Source organism: Phasianus colchicus, chromosome 9 (assembly GCF_987193195.1).
Source record: "Phasianus colchicus chromosome 9, bPhaCol1.hap1.1, whole genome shotgun sequence".
In the NCBI taxonomy this organism is placed as follows: Eukaryota; Metazoa; Chordata; class Aves; order Galliformes; family Phasianidae; genus Phasianus; species Phasianus colchicus.
The window spans coordinates 6,127,150-6,145,902 of NC_143444.1; the positions used below are offsets into that span (position 1 = coordinate 6,127,150).

General features: G+C 40.8%; 1 protein-coding gene across 8 annotated transcripts in view; it reads right to left on the minus strand.

Moving 5' to 3' along the window:
* Window positions 1-1,322: 1,322 nt before the first annotated feature.
* RC3H1 (ring finger and CCCH-type domains 1) overlaps window positions 1,323-18,753 on the minus strand; it is a 57,630-nt gene continuing 40,199 nt past the window's right edge. For 3 of the 8 annotated variants that reach the window (XM_090145946.1, XM_090145942.1, XM_090145943.1), the window contains exons 12-20: window positions 17,853-18,226; window positions 17,315-17,446; window positions 16,514-16,666; window positions 14,591-14,801; window positions 14,081-14,171; window positions 13,811-13,946; window positions 11,649-11,819; window positions 10,929-11,044; window positions 1,323-9,788 (exon numbers count right to left, since the gene is read on the minus strand). In XM_090145946.1, the coding sequence (XP_090002072.1) occupies window positions 9,635-9,788; window positions 10,929-11,044; window positions 11,649-11,819; window positions 13,811-13,946; window positions 14,081-14,171; window positions 14,591-14,801; window positions 16,514-16,666; window positions 17,315-17,446; window positions 17,853-18,226 (1,538 nt within the window). In that variant the 3' untranslated portion in view covers window positions 1,323-9,634. The remainder of the gene's footprint in view (window positions 9,789-10,928; window positions 11,045-11,648; window positions 11,820-13,810; window positions 13,947-14,080; window positions 14,172-14,590; window positions 14,802-16,513; window positions 16,667-17,314; window positions 17,447-17,852; window positions 18,227-18,753) is intronic. The other 5 variants (XM_090145948.1, XM_090145947.1, XM_090145945.1 and 2 more) reach the window with 5 other exon arrangements.

Sequence of the window (18,753 nt, forward strand, 5' to 3'; positions counted from 1 at the left end):
AACACGTCAGTCTCGCACACGTTGTTCTTGCTCTCACCCATCCTACAGCAGGGCTGCCTTTGTCCAAAGCGAGCACGGAAGCCACACGGTGCCCTATGAGCAGCACCCAGCAACTCAAGGCAGCAAGAGCTGCAGGAGGCGAGCGGTGCACTGCAAGGAAGGGCTCAGCTGTGCTGCTCACAGTGCTCCCAGCAGTGCTGGTGTAACAACCGAGGTGAGATCTGCTCACAGCCCCGGAGCCTTCAGAAGGGATCAGCTGCTCTCTGCTCCCAGCACACCCAAGCAGGGGCTCTTCACCCAGTGCTGAGGGGTAGCTCTACGCCACGTGAACCAGGAGCAGGCAGATGTGTTCTGCACATCTCACACAGCTCAAGCTATGGGAATGAAGTCTCACCAATGTGATGAGGCACAGCAGGACAGCAGCTATGTGCTATGCACACAATGCAAACAGAGGCAGAATGCCTACAACAGAGCAAGGAACACCTCCTTTTTTCAATGGTGGCCCTATTAGTGGCGAGGCTAATTGCAGAATGCAAGAAGATGGCGAGCCGGGGGCTTCCTCTAAGCATTTATTCCCAAATCCAGCATGGGGCTGAAGGGATCCATCAGCTGCCCAAGTCATACCCCATACAGAGGAGCTGATAAATACCTTGAGTGCAGTAGGTAAGTGGCAATTTATTGCGGGTTCAGCTCAAACTAACAGCTCAGCACTGATGGTTGGGCAGAGCCATCCCTGAGGAGGCCAGAGAAAAAAAGGCAGGTTTCCCCAAGCTCCCCATTCAGTTCCTTCGATCAGACTCTGCAGCAATTCACATCTTTTTTTTTTTTTTTTACAAACCAACTGCCACAGAAGTTCAAGCTGGTTTTAAGTGTACCTGAACATCCTGGAGCCCTCAGATCAGTGAGGAAAATGAGAAAGGGAACCATTGCCTGCAGAAACACCCAGTTTCCACATGATCGCTCACCAAATACAACTCTCTTTATAGGAACTGAATATCTCAAGTGACCCAGTGAGAGGCCAGCTGTGTGACTGCCCTAAAGGCAATGAGGACAGCATTTGGTGCTCACTGCATGCTGGACCTCCAGTCAATTAGCAAAATGGGTTATTTTGAACATCCTTTCTTGTTGGAAGGATTGACCTGGCTTGCAGGCAGACAGAGAACAGACAGCCCATAGAAGCAGCTGCTTCTCTGCCATTCAGCATCTCTCATGCCCCAGCCCCAAGGAGAACCAACGCCTTGGTCTGAACCCATACACCATCAAGACAGCACACCCAGAGCCCAGAGGAATGCACATTCATCCGAGACAGAAAATGAGAGATATTTCAGTGTTCTCCATTAATTTATCATTTAATATAAATGCTGACAGAAAAGCAGATAAGACCTTGTAGACACTTCCATCTATTTACAGACCAAGTAGTGAATCACCACCTTTCCACTGGTTCAAGTGTTTGTTGGATCTGCAACTCAAAGGACTCTCAGACACTGTGTGGAAGCAAGGTGAGGCTGAGCCAGCTTGAACAGGGAGAAAAGCAAAGTGAAGAGAGGAAAGGAAACAGCATTTCAACATATGGCTTTTTCTATGTCACCATCATGCACACGCAATAGGTCTCCGCTTCCTTGCTCTTTAATACAAGTGACACCGTAGGTTCTGTTGTTTAAGGAAGAAACAGGGAGACAAACGCTGACTTTCAGACCTCTGGACCTCCCTTGCCTTTTGCCTCCTTCAGCCCGCTCCATCCTACTGCAGCACAACACCTGACAGGCTGTTCTTCCCACCATAACAAGTCTATTGCAGGAGCAAAGACGGTCAGATACAGTGACCTCTTCTACTCCTTTTGTCATCTGGGTTCTCCCAAAAGGCAGGAAAGCATCTCATGCTTCAAGGAGAGGTATCGCAATGCCTTGCAGGCTCAGCGTGTGTACAAGGCTTCCAGCTTCCCCTGAACTTGCAAAGAATTCACTTTATGGAATTCTTCTCATATGCTCTACTTCATCTCTACTCCTACTGAAAGCGTTCTGATAGTTACACACAATACATATTCACAAAATCACTCCGACAGTCAGCCATCCACATAAGGCTTAAGAATTATTATTTTTCGATGGGAAAGCGAAGCAGGAAAGAAAGAAAAACAGGGGGAGGAAAAAAGCAAGAAAAGAACCAGCTCAACAAATGGGAATCATGACGCTTTGTTTAGCATTGACTTATGAGAACAGCAGACAAGGAATTTCACTTATCCAAAAGCCTAAATAAATTCAAGAAATAGTTCATAACCTGACTCAACAAATCTCATGGTCTCCTTTATTACCTAGACTATCCTTTTTATTTTTTGTTAAATATACCTCTGCAGGGCACAATCACATACAATCAATACGATTGGAAAATTACATGAGCTCTATCCCAAGCATATATGCACCAATGTTAAAAAGTTATTTAAAAAACCAAACAAACCAAAAAATAAACTCCACCCAAAAAGGTGATAATGACTGCAGTATGTCTCGGGGAGACTGGTACAGAACTAACAAGATCAAAAAAAAAAACAAAACAAAACACCTAGGCTTACAAAAACAAGAGAAAAAAAGTCACCTATAGAGAAATCCCACAACTGGAAGCAGATATTTCCAAGAGGAGGTGGGAGCTGTTGCACTGACCATCCTGTAAGTCTTCCTCCTCCTTCTCACGCATGCTTTGCCTCACCTCTTCCTCCCCACAGCAATAAATACAATGAGGAAGGACCTCCTGACGCTATGTTACTGGGTATAGAAAATGGGGAAAATAATGAAGCTACAGCACAGTTGCTAAGCTGACTTCAAGGAAAGCTCCTCTTAGCACAGAGGCTGCTTACACAGCAAGCAGAGGCCGAAGGGGTAACGGGAAGTCCTTAAAATTAGAAAAGCCAGGCCATTTGGTGTGCTGGGTTTGCCCATGTTACAGCAGCTTCCTGCAGAAGGGCTGCAGATAAAAGGGGCCAATTGTAAACTGTGTAGCAGCTGTGATGCAAACAGGGTTTCCACTCTGTTGCTTTCTACCTTTCTAAAGTGCTGCTACAAAGTTTTATTTTAAAAAGCTGGAAATCAAGAGGTCAGTGCACACGTCCAGTTGTGGGATTCATCCAGTACACAATCTGGTTCGGATGCCAAAGACTTGTGAGTACTGCCTGCCACAGAACTATCCGTAAGTCCATTTAACAGTACAAAGAAGCAAATCATTTCTTAAACATCAAATACTCCACAAGGTTGGTTTTTTATTTTTTCCCTTACACATATATTTTCTCCCATTCACATTTCATACATAATCCCATTACCTGTAATGCATTGTGTTTTTTTCAGAGACACTGCACCACCTGCTACTTATGTTTTTCTCAAGACTGTTTCCTTAACCTGAAGCTGATATTGTGTTTTCCTACAACACTCTTGTTTCCTGGAGTAGGAAAACATCCAAACTGTGTGCTGGGCACCTAAACTGCCCAAAATGCTGAACACTTGGCAATCTGCACTAAAATCATACACCAACTCACTGAAATTGCAAAGATTGACTGGGAAAAATGGTTCATTATTTACGTTACTAAGCTACAAGACATCCAATTTTGATTACTATGGTCACAGATTTTAAGCTTCTAGTGACTGGGATGTTTCTGATGTAGAAAGAAGAGGATGCAGAAAAATCCAAATTCCCATATGCTCTTTTTATTAGGAGTTTTCAGACAAAACTGCACCCTCTTAACTTATAATAGCATTCAGAGTTTCCACCACGTGATATTACTCTTGCCATAAAAAAAATAAAAATAAAAATCAGTATTAAGTTTGTTCTCCTTTCCCTGCTAATCAAGACCCTACCTGCATCACAAGAAGTGCCTCGCAGACTGTGACAACACTGAACTTCTTCCTACACAAGAATAAAGACCATTTATTAACTAGGTAAGGGGACTTGGCTGGGATAACATTCCCCCAAATTGCTTACTTACATAACTTGAGCTGATTTACTCTTCAGCCTCTTTCTTCCTCCTTTCAGTAGGAATTAATGCACTCGATAACGGCTGAGTGTGGAAAACAGAATCCCCAGTGCAGTGTTTGACACGCCAAGCTATGTTTGATCTGAGAAAGAAATCAATCTGTGCTACGCACGCTGCGTGCTCAGGTACTGCGAGCAGCAGCCATCCAACTTCTAGCACCAAGGTCTGATTTCACTCTCCTCAAATTCAGACTTTATGCAAGCAAGGCAGATGGTCTTTCCAATTCAAGTCTAAACTCCTTTTTAGACAACTCAAGAACTTTGCTTCCTTTTTTTCATCCAGGGAAACCGATCTGTTGTCATACAAAAGGTTAAGCTGATGACACACTTGATCTTTTTTTTTTTTATAGCTCAGAGTAGGAAGTGATGTTCTGTAAAAATGGAGAATGACCAAATCTGAACATAGCAGTGAAATCATAAAAACAGCCAGCCTTGCTTTGTGTTCCTTCTATCTATTTTAAGACTACAAATACTCCATATGCACGTGGACACACACAGAACTTCACATTGCTGATATGGGTTTTCTTTGTTTCTCACTTTAGAACAGGGAAGATGAGTCAGCACTCCTGCTGCTGAGCCTCCTGACTATTAGCTCTGAATTTGTTGGACCATACAAGTAGGTGTGAAATAGCTAGTTTATATTGCAGTCCTTCAGGAAACTATCCTGGAGTTTCCTTCTTTATAGTTCAGATTATAAGTGGAAATGGCAGCAAGGAGTTAGGCTCCTCACAGGTTTCCCTCTGAACCCAAAAACCTGAGTAACAGTCTGCAAGAATTTAAGTTAGATCAAGGGAGGGAAATGCAAGTGAACTTTTACTTCTGTCAGTGAAAAGCCTCCTTCCTAGTCCTTTCTAAAAGGATTTTGCCTTTCTTGCTGTCATGAGACAAGGTAGTTTATGAGTTTGCTTCTTACTCATCCAATTTAATGCTACTTTGATGTATCTTTTCAGTTCCAAAGGGCGCATTTGTAGCACAGATCTTTTACTGCAAATAAAGATAATTCAAATCAGTATTCAAGTCGATTTAAACTAAGACAAGGCTTCTTCAATTATATAAAATTTCTGTTTCTTCTCCCTCTCTAAATGAGCCACTCGAGCAGCTGGGAGAGCACACGAGAGACGAAACATGTCAGAACACCCCAGATACATCTCAGTACATTGCAAATTGTATGACTACATGGAATGATTTTCCACAGTACAATGCATGGATAAGGCTTGACAATTGTTAAGATTTTAAAATTTCTATTAGGATAATACAGTCAACTCACAAAACCCTACAAAGATTTGACAATCAAATGGCTACACCAGGAAAAAAAAAAAGTGTAAAGCACAAGTCTTTGGCTCTCCTTTAAAGAAAAACAGCAGTTTACCATGTTTATACAGATCCCTCGTTTGCCTACCAGTAGGGGCAATATCACATTTGTGCATCACTGAGTAATAACACCATTAGAAAAGGCAACTTCACAGAAGTTATTGGCTAAGCGAATTCATTTGAATGCTCTGTTTTGAGGCAGCAAGCTGTCACTGTTACACAATCAGGGAGGGTGAATGGGCAAGCCAAGAAGGAAAGAAAGGAAGGTATGGACAAGAGGCAGAGAATAAGGCTCGAAGGAAACAAGACAGAAAAGAAATTGAGGAAAAGAAGGGGACAACTGTACTCCAAGTTTTGAAAGGTGCTCTGATATTAAGGAAAAAAGTGCTATTCTAAAATGGGACAGGATACAATAACATACAAAAGGGGCAAATAAGTATAGATTTCTCCTATATAGAGAACTAGGGCATAGGAAAGGATGCAGTGATGTTTACAAGAGAAGAAGGATAATGAAGTTACAGAATAAACCAACATCGCTTCTACGCTGGCTGAATCACTGACATACTGAAGCTTAACCTACCACCTGAAGCTTCCCATTCTTGGGGGGAGGGATGGGGTTGTCCATGCTGAAGCTGAAACTCACGTATCAACAACTGTCCAAAGGTGTCTATTGCAGGAGAAAATCCAACCTACCTACGAAATGGTGCTCTTAACACCATTGTAATACTATTTCTTTTTGCTTTAGTAGGAGGACTAAACTGCTTTACAGATCAGACCAGCTTCATTCAGGTGCACAGTATTCCTGTACAGCTGGGGCCATGATGGGGTACAGAGTTGCTCCAGGAATTTTCACTCTCTGGTTACATACTGTAACTGTCAGTACCTTCACTGTATGTATAACTACCTGCTCTCCCAGTTATTTTCATAAAAAGTGAACATTTTAGGTGCAGCTTTCAGAAAGAATTAAAAGCATGCACTATACATTGCTGTTTGACTGTTTCATCAACTAAGCTTTTCCAGAGAAACAAGGAAAGGGCAAGAGGAGGGGGGAAATAACAGAAATCAATATTGCTGGTAGATATTAAACAAACTATTTAACAAGCCAAACTATAATACTGGGCAAAAGAGGCCATTCACCTGGACACATTGATCACAACAAGGACACTACGCACAAAGTACAGCACGGAGAACAGGACACAGGAGAAGCAACAACAGTAAGGTCTCCCTTCTAATCCACGTTTTGGAAGCATTTGCTATATGTAGGCCAGCAGAGGCAATCTGAAAGATTTAATGCTAACCTCCAAGGAGCAAAAGCAAAGAGAAAAGGAGTAATTCCTAGTGGAAAGAACTAGCTGGCAGAAGCAATAAGAGGTAAAACAAAGTTCTCTGCTCCTCCAGATTTTCTTACTAGTGTTGAAAAGGAATCTGTAGTTCCAAACATAACCGTTTTTGAAAATTCAGTTTGCAGGTGAAAATTCATATTGCAGTAAACAAAAGATACCTTCTGGGCTTGTCCTCCTAGGTGAGAATATTGCACTAATTATCTCAACAAAAACAAGCTCCCTGTGCTGATAAAGACACAGCAGGAAGAAGTATGCTAATTAAAACCAAGGAAGAGCAGGCTGACCTGATGGTGGAGCTCTGCGCTCGGGAATGGGAGGACACAGCGCCGTGCTGTGTCAGCTGGCTGCCAAGCACACTGCCAGGGAACCTGTAGCTCTTCACCATGCTCAGAGCAGAGAAGGGAGGAACAGACCTACCAGGCTCTAAAATGCATCAGCCTAGCTCTGCTCAGTGCCAAGGGAACGGCTGTGCTGCTAGGCTTCAAGTAGGAGATGTGGATGGATGGGGGCTGGGAAAGTTGTAGCGCCAAGATGGTTCTTTGCCAAAAGTTAAGAGGGGTTTAAAAAAAGAAAAGCATGCTTTAAAACTACTCCTAGCAGTTAAGAGGCTAAAGCTCAACTAAGAGCAAAATAAATATGCGTGAAGATATGGAGAAACATGGGTGTGTGCTGAAAAATGCCTTTATTTTCACTCAGTGCTTCTACCTCCCAGATATTTGATCACAACAGCTGCGCTCATGCGAAAAAATTCTTAAAACATACCCAATATATATACAGATATAACTATGTATATATGTATATATATATTTATATATAAATTTTTATTTAAATAAAAAAGAAAGCTCGAATCCCAAGCCAATATGTGTATCAAATCCTTGACCAGCCAGGTCTGTAGGGCATAATCAAATTCAATGTGAAATAGTATACAAACGCGGTGCCTTGACTGGGCAAATTAAATAATTGCTACTCAAAAGAGTCTTCTGTTTGGACTCTCCTACTGGTAGGCAATAGTGGGACTGTATCCCCTCCCACCCCCCATATTTTGTTTTATTTAACAGTATGATGAATGCAAAGCTTAGCCCAAGGTTGCTATGACCTCAGCAGGAGTTAAAGTTAAGGAAAAAACAAACAAACAAACAAGAAAATTATTAACTCTTGCTTTACCCAACCAAAGCAATGCAGTAATTTATTACATAACCAGTGCTTTCTGATTTAGTAGTCTAACCCAGAAAGAAAATAACAGGCCAAGAAGGTGCAGAGGGAGCAGCACTTCAAAAATCAACCTCTATAAAGTTCTTCATATACAGGGTCTCACCCTAGTGCATGCCAATAAAGTCAAAAAATGTGCAGCAAGAACAAGCCCCTTGTTTCTTTAAAGAAAACAGATCTAGAAAGGCTCATGGTTCCTCCAACTCATGCTTACAAAGCATCTACTAGAAGCAGCAGCATGCTAGGTCTCTCAAACCAAATTTACTTTTCATTATGACTGATAGGATCAATGCTGCACCTGAAGTGGAATTTTTGATGCAGCTTTTCTCCTCTAAATAGGCATCTGAGAAGGATTCAGTGCAGCAGTGACAGACAAACCACAAATTGATTCTGAGGTCTGTGACACACAGACCCTAAACAATGGGAACTTTACAAGAGAACAAACAATTCTCCTCTGTTTTTGAGAGATGACCATTGCTGATGTGCACAAATCAAAGATGACCATCTCTGTCAGTGAAAGGCACTCAAAACAGCATCACAATTAAATACCTGATGTGCCACTGAACAGAAAAAAAATAATCAGGTCATAGACAAAATTATTATATGTTTAATAATAAAATAACAATGAAGAAATAAAAGCAAGAATTGCTGAGAAGGGAGGTGCACACAAAAGACCTGTTTCAGAAAGCAGAGAGGTCAGTGAGTCCCTCTACATTAACCTCATTGTATGCACTTCGGGCAAGCTTATTTTAAAAGCGTAACGAGAGTGGGGAAAAAAACAACCAAGCAAAACCAACCTAACACTGGGTGACCAAATACAGCTCAGCAGTTCATCTGCAGTTAACATCCTTCCAGTAACTGCACAGCCTTACATTCTCCCTGCTTGCTATTTCTAGAGACCTTGCCTCACTAACACTGCACAACCTTGACTGGATAGTTCAGCATCTCTACCGTGAGCTTCAGCTGTCTGCATTCTGCTGAACTCCACCAAAAAAACCAGCAGGACAGCAATCCTCAAATAAAAATAATGAATGTTGGACATATCGTTTGTACTTGTCCTGACCACATATGCTGTGCAGAAGCTTACACTCTGGTCTGCATCTGTTGCACTGAAAAAGATTTTGTCATGTTTAAACTTAAAATTACTTAAATGAGAATAAGTCCCGCAAAAGCTGGGCTCAGTTCCTGCAAAAAAGGGGAGAAATTGTTCTACGAATTTAATTCGCTGCACATCTTCTGACACTGCAATTCAGAGCTACTCTACAGCCCACGTTCCTTGTTTACCTTTAAATCATACAAAGGAAATGGCCAAGTTGTTATATTTGTCGAGAAATTGAAGTGATAAAGAATTACGCACTGGGTATGTAATAATACCAAAAAAAAAAAAAGAAAAAACCTACTTCATTAAGATCATACAATTAATCAAACAGAGTATATATATAATATCTTATTTTTTTAAGCCCTGGGACCCAAGGCGTCCGAAGTTATTAAAATAAAGTTCATTCACAGAACAAAAACAAATTTAATTTGAATCGCTTGCAGATACTGCTAATTTTCATTTTTTTTTTAATTAAAAAATGCGTTAATGTGAACTATGTGCAGGATTTGTTTCTAGTATTTGTGTTTGTGCACATTGCCTCTGGACCTGCTGCTCTGCTACGGCTGTTGCTCCTGGGTTTCTCCAATCACTCCTGGAATAAAACGTGATGGAAGCAACCAACACCCCAGCAAAAGGAACTCTGGGGTATGCTGGCCTCACTTCATGGAGCAGATGTGGGTGTAACACCCATTCTCTGGGAGTCTTGGTTGTCTCCTCCTCCCTCCGGGTCCTCTGACAGGCTGAGAGATGCTGCCTTGTTTGACAGGAGGCTGATGTTTTCTTGCGTCAAGGCTGATCCATTTGGAACATCGCTGCTGAAAAAGTTGTGAGGAGAAAAGGGATGAGATGAAGAGGAGTAATTACAGGGCTTTGAAAGTTTAAGTGAAAGGATTTCAATACTTGTTGTAGCACCTCAATAAGCAGTTCTGAACATGTGTAAACACAAACCATGTACATGAATGGTTTGTACACAGGAAAGGCTGTCTGCTACACTCCAGATCTCATCAAGAAGAAAAGACAAGACTATGTGAAAACAAACAAAACCAAATGCCTTTAGTATTCTAGATAAGTTCTGCATAACACACATTCATTCTAGAGTATTTAACATGCATGGAAGTTGTTTCAATTTCATTACTTTCAGGGTTTCGTATTAAAATAGCAACTGAAATAATTTCCCCTTCAGAGATCTCACTCTAATGGTGAGCAAAGGAGAGCTAAGAGTGGCTATAAGAAGTGTGGACTTCATAAACTACTGAAAAGAATGCATTTTCTGAATAAATACACTTTCAGAATAAATATGCAGATTCCAAACCACTTGCATGAAGTACTATAGCCTTGACTAAACAATGCAGCTGCAGCATTTGAGCTTTTCTGAAAACATCTGAAAATCTGCAGATTCTTGTAGCCAATGAAAACAGTCACTGTAGGTTCCCCAGCACTGCCAGCCAACAACTTATTTCAATTGAGTATCAAACTAATCCTAGAATCTACATCGAAAAAAATTACTGCCTTCTAATAAAAATGAACTTGGTTTCAAAGCTACGTACCTTTTTAGACAACATCCACATTACAGACTTTACTGGGATGGAATAACTTCCCCCTCACATTTGGAACATATATTTGAAACTAAATAAGCAGATGAAGATTTCTTCTACACTCACTGTGCATCTCCCACTCCTCCCCCTATTAATCATCCAATATCAACTAGATGGATTTCTGGTCTGAAAAATACAGCAGTTTTTCTGCTCTGTTAACTATCATACAGCTAGCTACTCATCAGTTGAAATGGCCCTTAATTCACACTTGCACTATAAAAACTGGATTTGTACAATCTTTTCCCAGCAGTTGCTTCCACATCAGAAACACGAGGCAAGGGATGTTTGTTTATATAACAGTCTGACCCCAATTAAGCCATCCTCCTGTTGTGCAAAGAAAGCTTGTAGTATTCATGTTACCTGAATGCCAGTGTGAGGTCCTCAGCTGGAACCTTGCTTTGTGGTTCTAGTTGTCCATTTTCTGTCTGTTTAGTGGTGCCCAGTTTGTTTTTTATATCCAGTGAAGACTGGCTTTCCTTTAAAAAAAAAGGGGGGGGGGGGAGAGAAGAAATAACTCTTTAACATGGTGTTATAAGAACTTGAGACTTTGTTCTTTGGGATCAATGATGAAAGCCTGTAAACTGGAGTTGCAAAGTGTAGCCCACAAAAGCCATGAGACAAGAAAAGAGACTCAGTAAGATACTTTCATCATCTCAGGATGCAGTACTTTCTGAAAGGAAGGGATAATTCTTGTAACAACACGCAAAGACCATAGACTGTAACAGCACACAGACCACTGAACACTAGCCTACACCTGCAGGAGATGTTTTCTGTACTAAAGTGATTTACACAACTCTAAGCACAGAGACAATTCATATTTTCAACAAATCCAGTGCCACACTTATTTTCAAACAGCAACAAAATAAAAGCAGAGTATTTTAAAGTGGCTCAAGTTCAAATCCTTTACAAAGAATCACAAAACTTCTCTGGAGGTTTGGAAGAATCAAGAGGTGAAGAGGGAGATGGGTGACTCCAGCTGTTGGCAGCCAGCAGAGAGCCATTTTGCTGGGGTGAAAGGGCTACAGGCAGCTACACAGCCCTCCACTCCACCTCTCTGCCTCCCAGCCCCACAGCACTCACCATGCTCAGCTCCCGGGTTCTCTTCCCAATTTCCCTTTCCACCTGGTGTAGCTCCAAGCTCAGCTGTTCACTTGAGATCATCCCAGGCCACTTGGGAGGTGGGGGTGGGGGCTGTGGTTGGCCTGCCAGGGTAGTCGCCTCCCTCTGCAACAGCAGCCTGTTACTAACAGCCTAAATGCATAAAGCCAAGCACATACACAACTGAGCACATGGCACACCAAGCACAAAAAGGGCACTAGGCCATAACTCTGGAGTATTGCTTATTTGTAAAACCAAGGCCTTCTCACTCCACGCTTAACAAGGTCCCATCTGAAATAATTTCAGTGCAACTTCAAACATCTCTTCTACATACAGACATATCTTTCAATTTTTAAAGTGTTACAGTAAAAGGTATTTAACAAATTTGCATGAATATTCCCTGCATGCCTCTCCCTTCCTGAAAGTAAGGTAAAGCACAAGAGCAGAAACTCTTTGTGAGCTACCTGTTGAGTAAAAGGTAAGAGCAGATACATAAACCTGCTGCTTTGTTTTACAGTGTAGAATTTATCACACCCCTACGTTAGAGTTCAGAATAAATATAAAATAATGGCATAATATATCATTCTCTACCAACCCAAATAAGGAAGCACAGGAACAGAGAGGGTCTGAAGACTGTAGTCTGTAGGCTACAGCAGCCAAGTTAAAAGCAGTAACCATGTCAGCCAGTCCAAAAATCTGTTAATAACTGGGAATGAGTTCTGTGAGTTTGTGCTCTGCATTTAGACACAGAGAAGTGCACCATCTACTCACAGCCAAGCATATGGCTGGTCTACAAGTAGAAGTGCTCATTAATTTCACAAAAAAAAAAGCAGATGATCTAGTTACTTATGCTCAGACTTGAATTTTAGTGACTGTGACAACCTGGTAACAGGCAAATTATAAAGCTTCCTGTAATACTCACAACTTGAAGGCTGCAGTTACTCACAGTAACCCGTGAGTACCAACAAATCCAAATTATGGTAAAATCAATGTTCAAACTCAACTATGTAGGATTTAACACTGACACAACTGCAGTAACAATGAGGAGGAGAGGCAGGCTGCTCAAGGTTTTTGAAAACTTTCCAATAGTCTTCAATTATGGCAAAAGTAGACATGCAAAATTTTAAACAATCTCTTCTCTTGTTCCCAAACAAGAGCACAAGAACACAAGTTACGTTTCAAGTATCTAAAAAATACACACCACTTGTAAATGCTGCTGCCACTTCAAGTTTGTCAGCTATTATGACAAGTCAGCAATAATCCTTCTGACTTAACACAAGTTCTCACATAGCCATAGCTTCAGTAGAAGCTGCTAACCACTCACTGCTTATAGAAGTTCCTCCTGCAAATACAACTGATGTGAGTAGTTGCTGAGGAACCTAGAATAGTTTTCTAGCATCTTCTGAAGACAAAATGTTTACTGATTTTTTCTCCCCTCAATGTATTACGAAAGTGAAACAAAAAAAAAAAACAAAAGATTTGCTATATCCACCGCTTCAGTATGCCCTGATATTTGTCCTTCTATTTCAATCTCACAAAATACAAACAAAAATTTCAGCTCATTAATTCCTTTACAAATGCAGTCTCCCACATTTCTTTATGTTGCAAGTGACAAGGAGACAAAATATTAAGCTTCAATTTGTTCAGCTAAGTGTATTTAATAGTTAAGTTTCACTTTTGTGGCTTGTGCTATTTAGGAAGGAACAGGTACAACACAAAGCCAAACATGAAACAGATGAAGGTCACACAGCTGTCTGCACACAAAATCAGACATTTTCAGTGCCAGTGGAGCCAAGAGGAACAAACAGCCACTTCAAAAAAGAAGTTTGCCTCCAAGTGAACAGGTGAACAGAGAGGGGGAGTGAGAGAGATAATGAAAGCAAATATGAATGAGCACAGAGTGCAGATTCAAGTATGGTGTTGATTTGTTTAATGCGAAGTCCTGGAAGTTTCTGCTGCTAAGCAAAGAAGTTTACACTTCCACCACAGTCCTAATATCTATCATCAGAGAATTAAATATTGATACTGAGTATTATTACAGAGAGAAGGGTCATCAATATACAAAAAGCAGCTCCATACGAAAAGTTAGCTTCATCTCTCTCTCCCTGCCGCTTCTCATCACTTTTACAAATGTTGGCACCAACCTCTAGTCCTCTCATTTGTGTCTGCTGGCTAATCTGATGGTCCACTTGCTGCAGCTCCATGCGCAGTTGCTGCTCCCGCTCAGCTGAGGGCAACTGTTTTCCATGACCAGCCACATCTGACATGGACAGTCTCTCCCTTTAGGATCAGAAAAACAATGAGAAGTAAGGAGATTAAAAAAAATAATAATAATTGAGTTGGTACAGAAGAAAAGAGATAAAAGGAAGATCTCAGAAAAAGGCAGAAGAAAGAAAAATGTACAACACTCCTACCTGTCATTGAAACGTCCCTGAGAAGGTATATTTTGATGGGGAGAATATGGAGAGCCTCCCCAGCCACCATGAGTTCCGTAAGGACTGTAGTCTGCCAGCAAACAAGGAAAACAAATCATGTTGCAATCCTACAAAACTATCACTTAAATCATTCAGCTAACTCATACCTGAGAAAGCATCTCATTTCTAGATTCTGCTGCAACAGATTTAAAAGTGACATCATCTCAGAGGGACCAGCAGAACAAATTAACTTTCCTGTATCAGTGTCAACAAATTACCAATGCACATTCTGTGTGTGAACAAATCTGTCCTTGGAACAGGAAGAAGCAGCAGCCTTTTTATCTAGGTTTCTCAGTCTCCCATAGCTCTAATAGTTATTTTACGGTCCTAACACACACCTTAACTATATTTCTGAGACAAGAAGTTCACAGAGGCTGTCTTCAGTTTGTACTATACCGTAGCACTGAAGAAAACAGCACTAACCATCAAAATCCCAGAGCACGTGCATACCTGAAATGATTGATTTGGTGGAAGCTCCCTGAACCGCCATGGCCTGAATGGGACCAGAATTCTGGTACATCGCTTTGGAAGTACGAGAGATAGCCCCAAATCTCGACACAGTTGGTCGGTCTCCAAATGGAATGAGGTCATCATCACCAGCCTCTGCTGCTCTTCTCTGCATGTCTAATCGTTGGTCACGCATGGCTTTACTATCCACATTCTAGACAAGAGATGGGAAAGAAGAATTTAATCAGAAGAGAGCAAAAATACCCCCCTTTTAAACAAGCTGGTACCAGTACAGTAAGGCGCTCTCCTATTCTGTCTTCTTCATCCTTCAAATAGTCTTCCTGTTCTGCAGTTTATATCTCCACTGCTTTTGGTTCACATATCATTAACAGTCTAGCTTAAGATGTTCACTACTACCACCAATGTGAAACAGTTGCCAACAGAGCAAACCAAGAGAAGAGAGCAGCAGCCAAGGGAAGACAGAAAAGGTTTAATGGGACAAGCAGTGAAGAACTAGAGAATAAAATCGAGGAGATCAGAAGGCATCACTGAGGAATACATACTCCTTCCACAGTCCAAAAGAAATGCCTCTGAAGCCCAGGGTTAAGGCCTTTACCATCTAACAGCCTGCAGAACTGGAATCAGTCAGTAAAACACTAACTTGGAGACGTATAATACATCTCTCCATAGTCAGATTTTTCTTTAAGCAGTAGTACTGTTTGGAACACCCAGGTTTCTAACTGATTTCATAGTCAACAATCTTATGGGCCACAAATGGACCAGACAGAAGTCAAAATTTTAAAAACACTTCATTACAGCCCGAAATTAAAACTCTGCAAGCTTTCAGTGAGGAGAGGATTGCTGGAAACTGAGCAGGAAACAAAGTTAAACAGGAATAAAGGGATGACAATAGAAATCACAGCTGAGCTGAAAACTAAAGAAATTTAAGATGCTGAAAGAAGCATTAGGCATCAGGATTCTAAAAAAAAAAAAACCAACAAAACAAAACCTGACATTTTCATCTTGAGTCTGCTAGATGATAGCACCAATTCTCATTTACTTCTTTTTACTGAGTGATGAGGAGTTAAAGCAGCAAAAGTCACAATGCCAAATGCATGAAATCCAGCATTATGTATTTTCAGCATCTCTAAAATAGTCCCTCAGGCAAAACAGATGTTTCCCTTCAAGATGTGCAGGCGTTTCTACTTCCATGGTCTACCACTATACTTCTTCTGAAACGTTAGGAAGAAATAGAACAGTGGTGTTACTTCAGAATCAGATTTTTTTCCTACACTCATGTCTCCCAATAGTGACCCCCTGTAGCTCTGCCCCTTTCTTTTTGCAGAAGTGACCTAGAAAAACACAGCTGCATGAAGTAACATCACATCCAGTCACAGCATCAGTGAAGGACTGAATACGCAAAGAGTTAGAAACTGTTCTCAAGATGAATCAATGAAGTGTTATGACTACACTTCTTTTGAAAAATTTCAAGCAAATTTAGAGCATTCTTGTGGTCACATCTCAGAAAATCTTTCTAATAGAATCTAATGATACTGTTGACAGTAGTCAGAATCACCATAAATGGAATTAACAGCACAAAGTTATGATTTCTCCCTATTACAGAGAGAAGTAAAAGAAGCAAAAGATGGATGTGTCTAATTAACTGCCTGTAGTGTCATATTTAGATTTCAAGTAAGCATAAAGAACCATGGCAGAGTGGTTAGCCTGCACCTATATCCAGAATTTAAAAACAGTAATGCCGACTGTTTATAACCTCAAAAGCAGAGCACTCTGTTCACTTGCAAATATGTTCTTTCACTATGATGCACTTTTGCCATCAACCTGGTGAGCAGAGAGTCCTTCCCAACCTAGAGAAGCATTAACTTTTCTTAACCTTTCTTCAGTGTTCCCCTAATCCCTACATACCGCCATCTCCACACTCCTTGCTGCCACAACATCTTTGGGTTTTGCATCTTTGGTTCCAATGTAGGAGCCGATGGTGTCACAGGACCAGGGAGAGTACTGGCTGTAGTCATTTCCTTTGTATTTCCCAGCTACCTTCAGGTCTTCATCTAAGTACTGTACAAAAACAAAGATCTGGTTCTGTCAGTAAGGAGAAGATGCAGATTCACAGCCACAACTGATTAGCTCAACAGCAGTGAACTTAAAAAACACCATCAGCATTTCTTTCTTTCTTTAAAAACACCATCAGCATTTCTTTTTTTTATTTTCTTTTTTTAAAATTGAATCCATTTAGAGTTGGGCTACAACAGGCATAAGACATCAAATCTTGATTGCCTGATAACAATTCCAGTGCCAACTGTTTACTTATTCAGTATCAGAGTGATATATTAACCTTGGTTTAAAAAACAAACAATATCAAAAAAGCCTCACATCTCTGTCAAACTGCTAAGTAACTCAAAACTTGTTGGGAATGAATGAAGCCAAGTTTAGTGACTTGAAGTCTGACTACCTCAATTAATAATGGCTTGATCTAATTCTCTTGGTGGCACCTACAGCAGATAATTTCAGATCAGTGGTAGATCACAGAATAGCCAGCCATACTGGAGATCATACTATAAGGGGTTCCCACCTGCAATACAAGATTATCTCCACAACATTTTTCAACACAGAACTGTTCTAATTTTCTTGTTATTGTCACTTGTCAGCACACACAAAAAAAACTACAGTATTTTCTAATCATACTCACAAGTAAAATATGCTTACCTCTTCTGAATGAAAAGGATGAGGCAAGGTTGGCGAAGGTGCAAAAGGAGGTGGGGAAATAACCTTCCTCTCCTCTAACTGTGCCATGATCTCTTTCCTTCGTCGGTGCAGTTCATCCAGGCTGGGATGAGGCTGAAATTAAGACAGGTATACATTACAAAACTTCTGAAGCATTAACATACTAAATTACCAATTTAGAAAATGCTGTTTTATCCAAGCAAGGGATGGCAGTTCTATGTTGCAAGAAACGTAAAATTACAGTACTTATATTCTTCAAGCTCTAAGCAGCAAGCTGCTTTTTTTACACACTAACATCATTACAGTTGCCGAATTGGTTACTAATAAACTGCCTTCAGGTTTTTCATCAGCTTCCCCAAATTCTCCAATTCTTTTTTTTTTTTTAAATTCCTTATATAAACCACAACCTTACTGGCAAAAAAAAGGAAAAAAAAAGAAAAAAAAAGAAAAATCCATTTCTCAACTAGTTCGTATTTTCTCTCTGGGGAACAACTTCAAAAACACAACAGGAAAACCATACCCGGTGGCAGGAAGGTCTGATCTGACTGAGGTGTGGAGCCACTGGGCAATAGCCCTCTGTTTGTGGGTATCTGTCCCTGGATTCAGGTACGTAGGAGGGTACAGCTGCTTGTGGAATTTCAATGGTCCGAGGAAGGCCTGTCCCCATCTCCTCTCGCTGATATGGCTGCACAGGGGGGTACACACGGCGGTTGTCGTAGTGTGGTGGATATATGGGCTGTCCCATGGGAGGATATTGCTGTGGCTGTGTGTACTGGGGGCTCACCACACGATCCTGAAGGTAGGGTGAGTAATGGTCTAAATAAGGTGGACCAGGTTCTGGAGCTGATGGAGGAGGTCGCACAAAGCGAGACATGGTTTGAGGATAGTAAACTCCTGAATTTAGGCAAAAAAAGACAAACAAGATACAGAAAGTAATTACGACAATTGTTCATAAACGTGAGTTGATTCAAATACTGCAGTTTACAAGTATCATGAACAGTGGTATAAATTAATTCACATTTATTGTTTGCCATCGCTGTCTAACACAAAGTGTTGAAGTGGTTATTCTACATAAGAATAACCACTTCAGAAAATCCTGGAGAAGCAGGATTTGATTCAAAGCACAAGTGAGAGCAAGATGTAAAGATCACTGTAGCTGAAGAAAAGGCAGCGAGATCGAGCCCACCACAGGTTCCAAAGCATACTAACTAGAATTAATTCACAATGATGTCACTCTTTTTACATGAATGCTTTTAGCTGGAGGAGAGCTAAAAGCAAAAGGAAGATCATTTTGTATGCAAAACTAAAACATATCTATGCAACTAAAACTCAGTTTACCCCAACACATCAGCCATCGCCTGCATAAACAGGGATTGATGAGGTTTTTAAAGTTATTCAAATATTCATTCTACCTCTTGAAA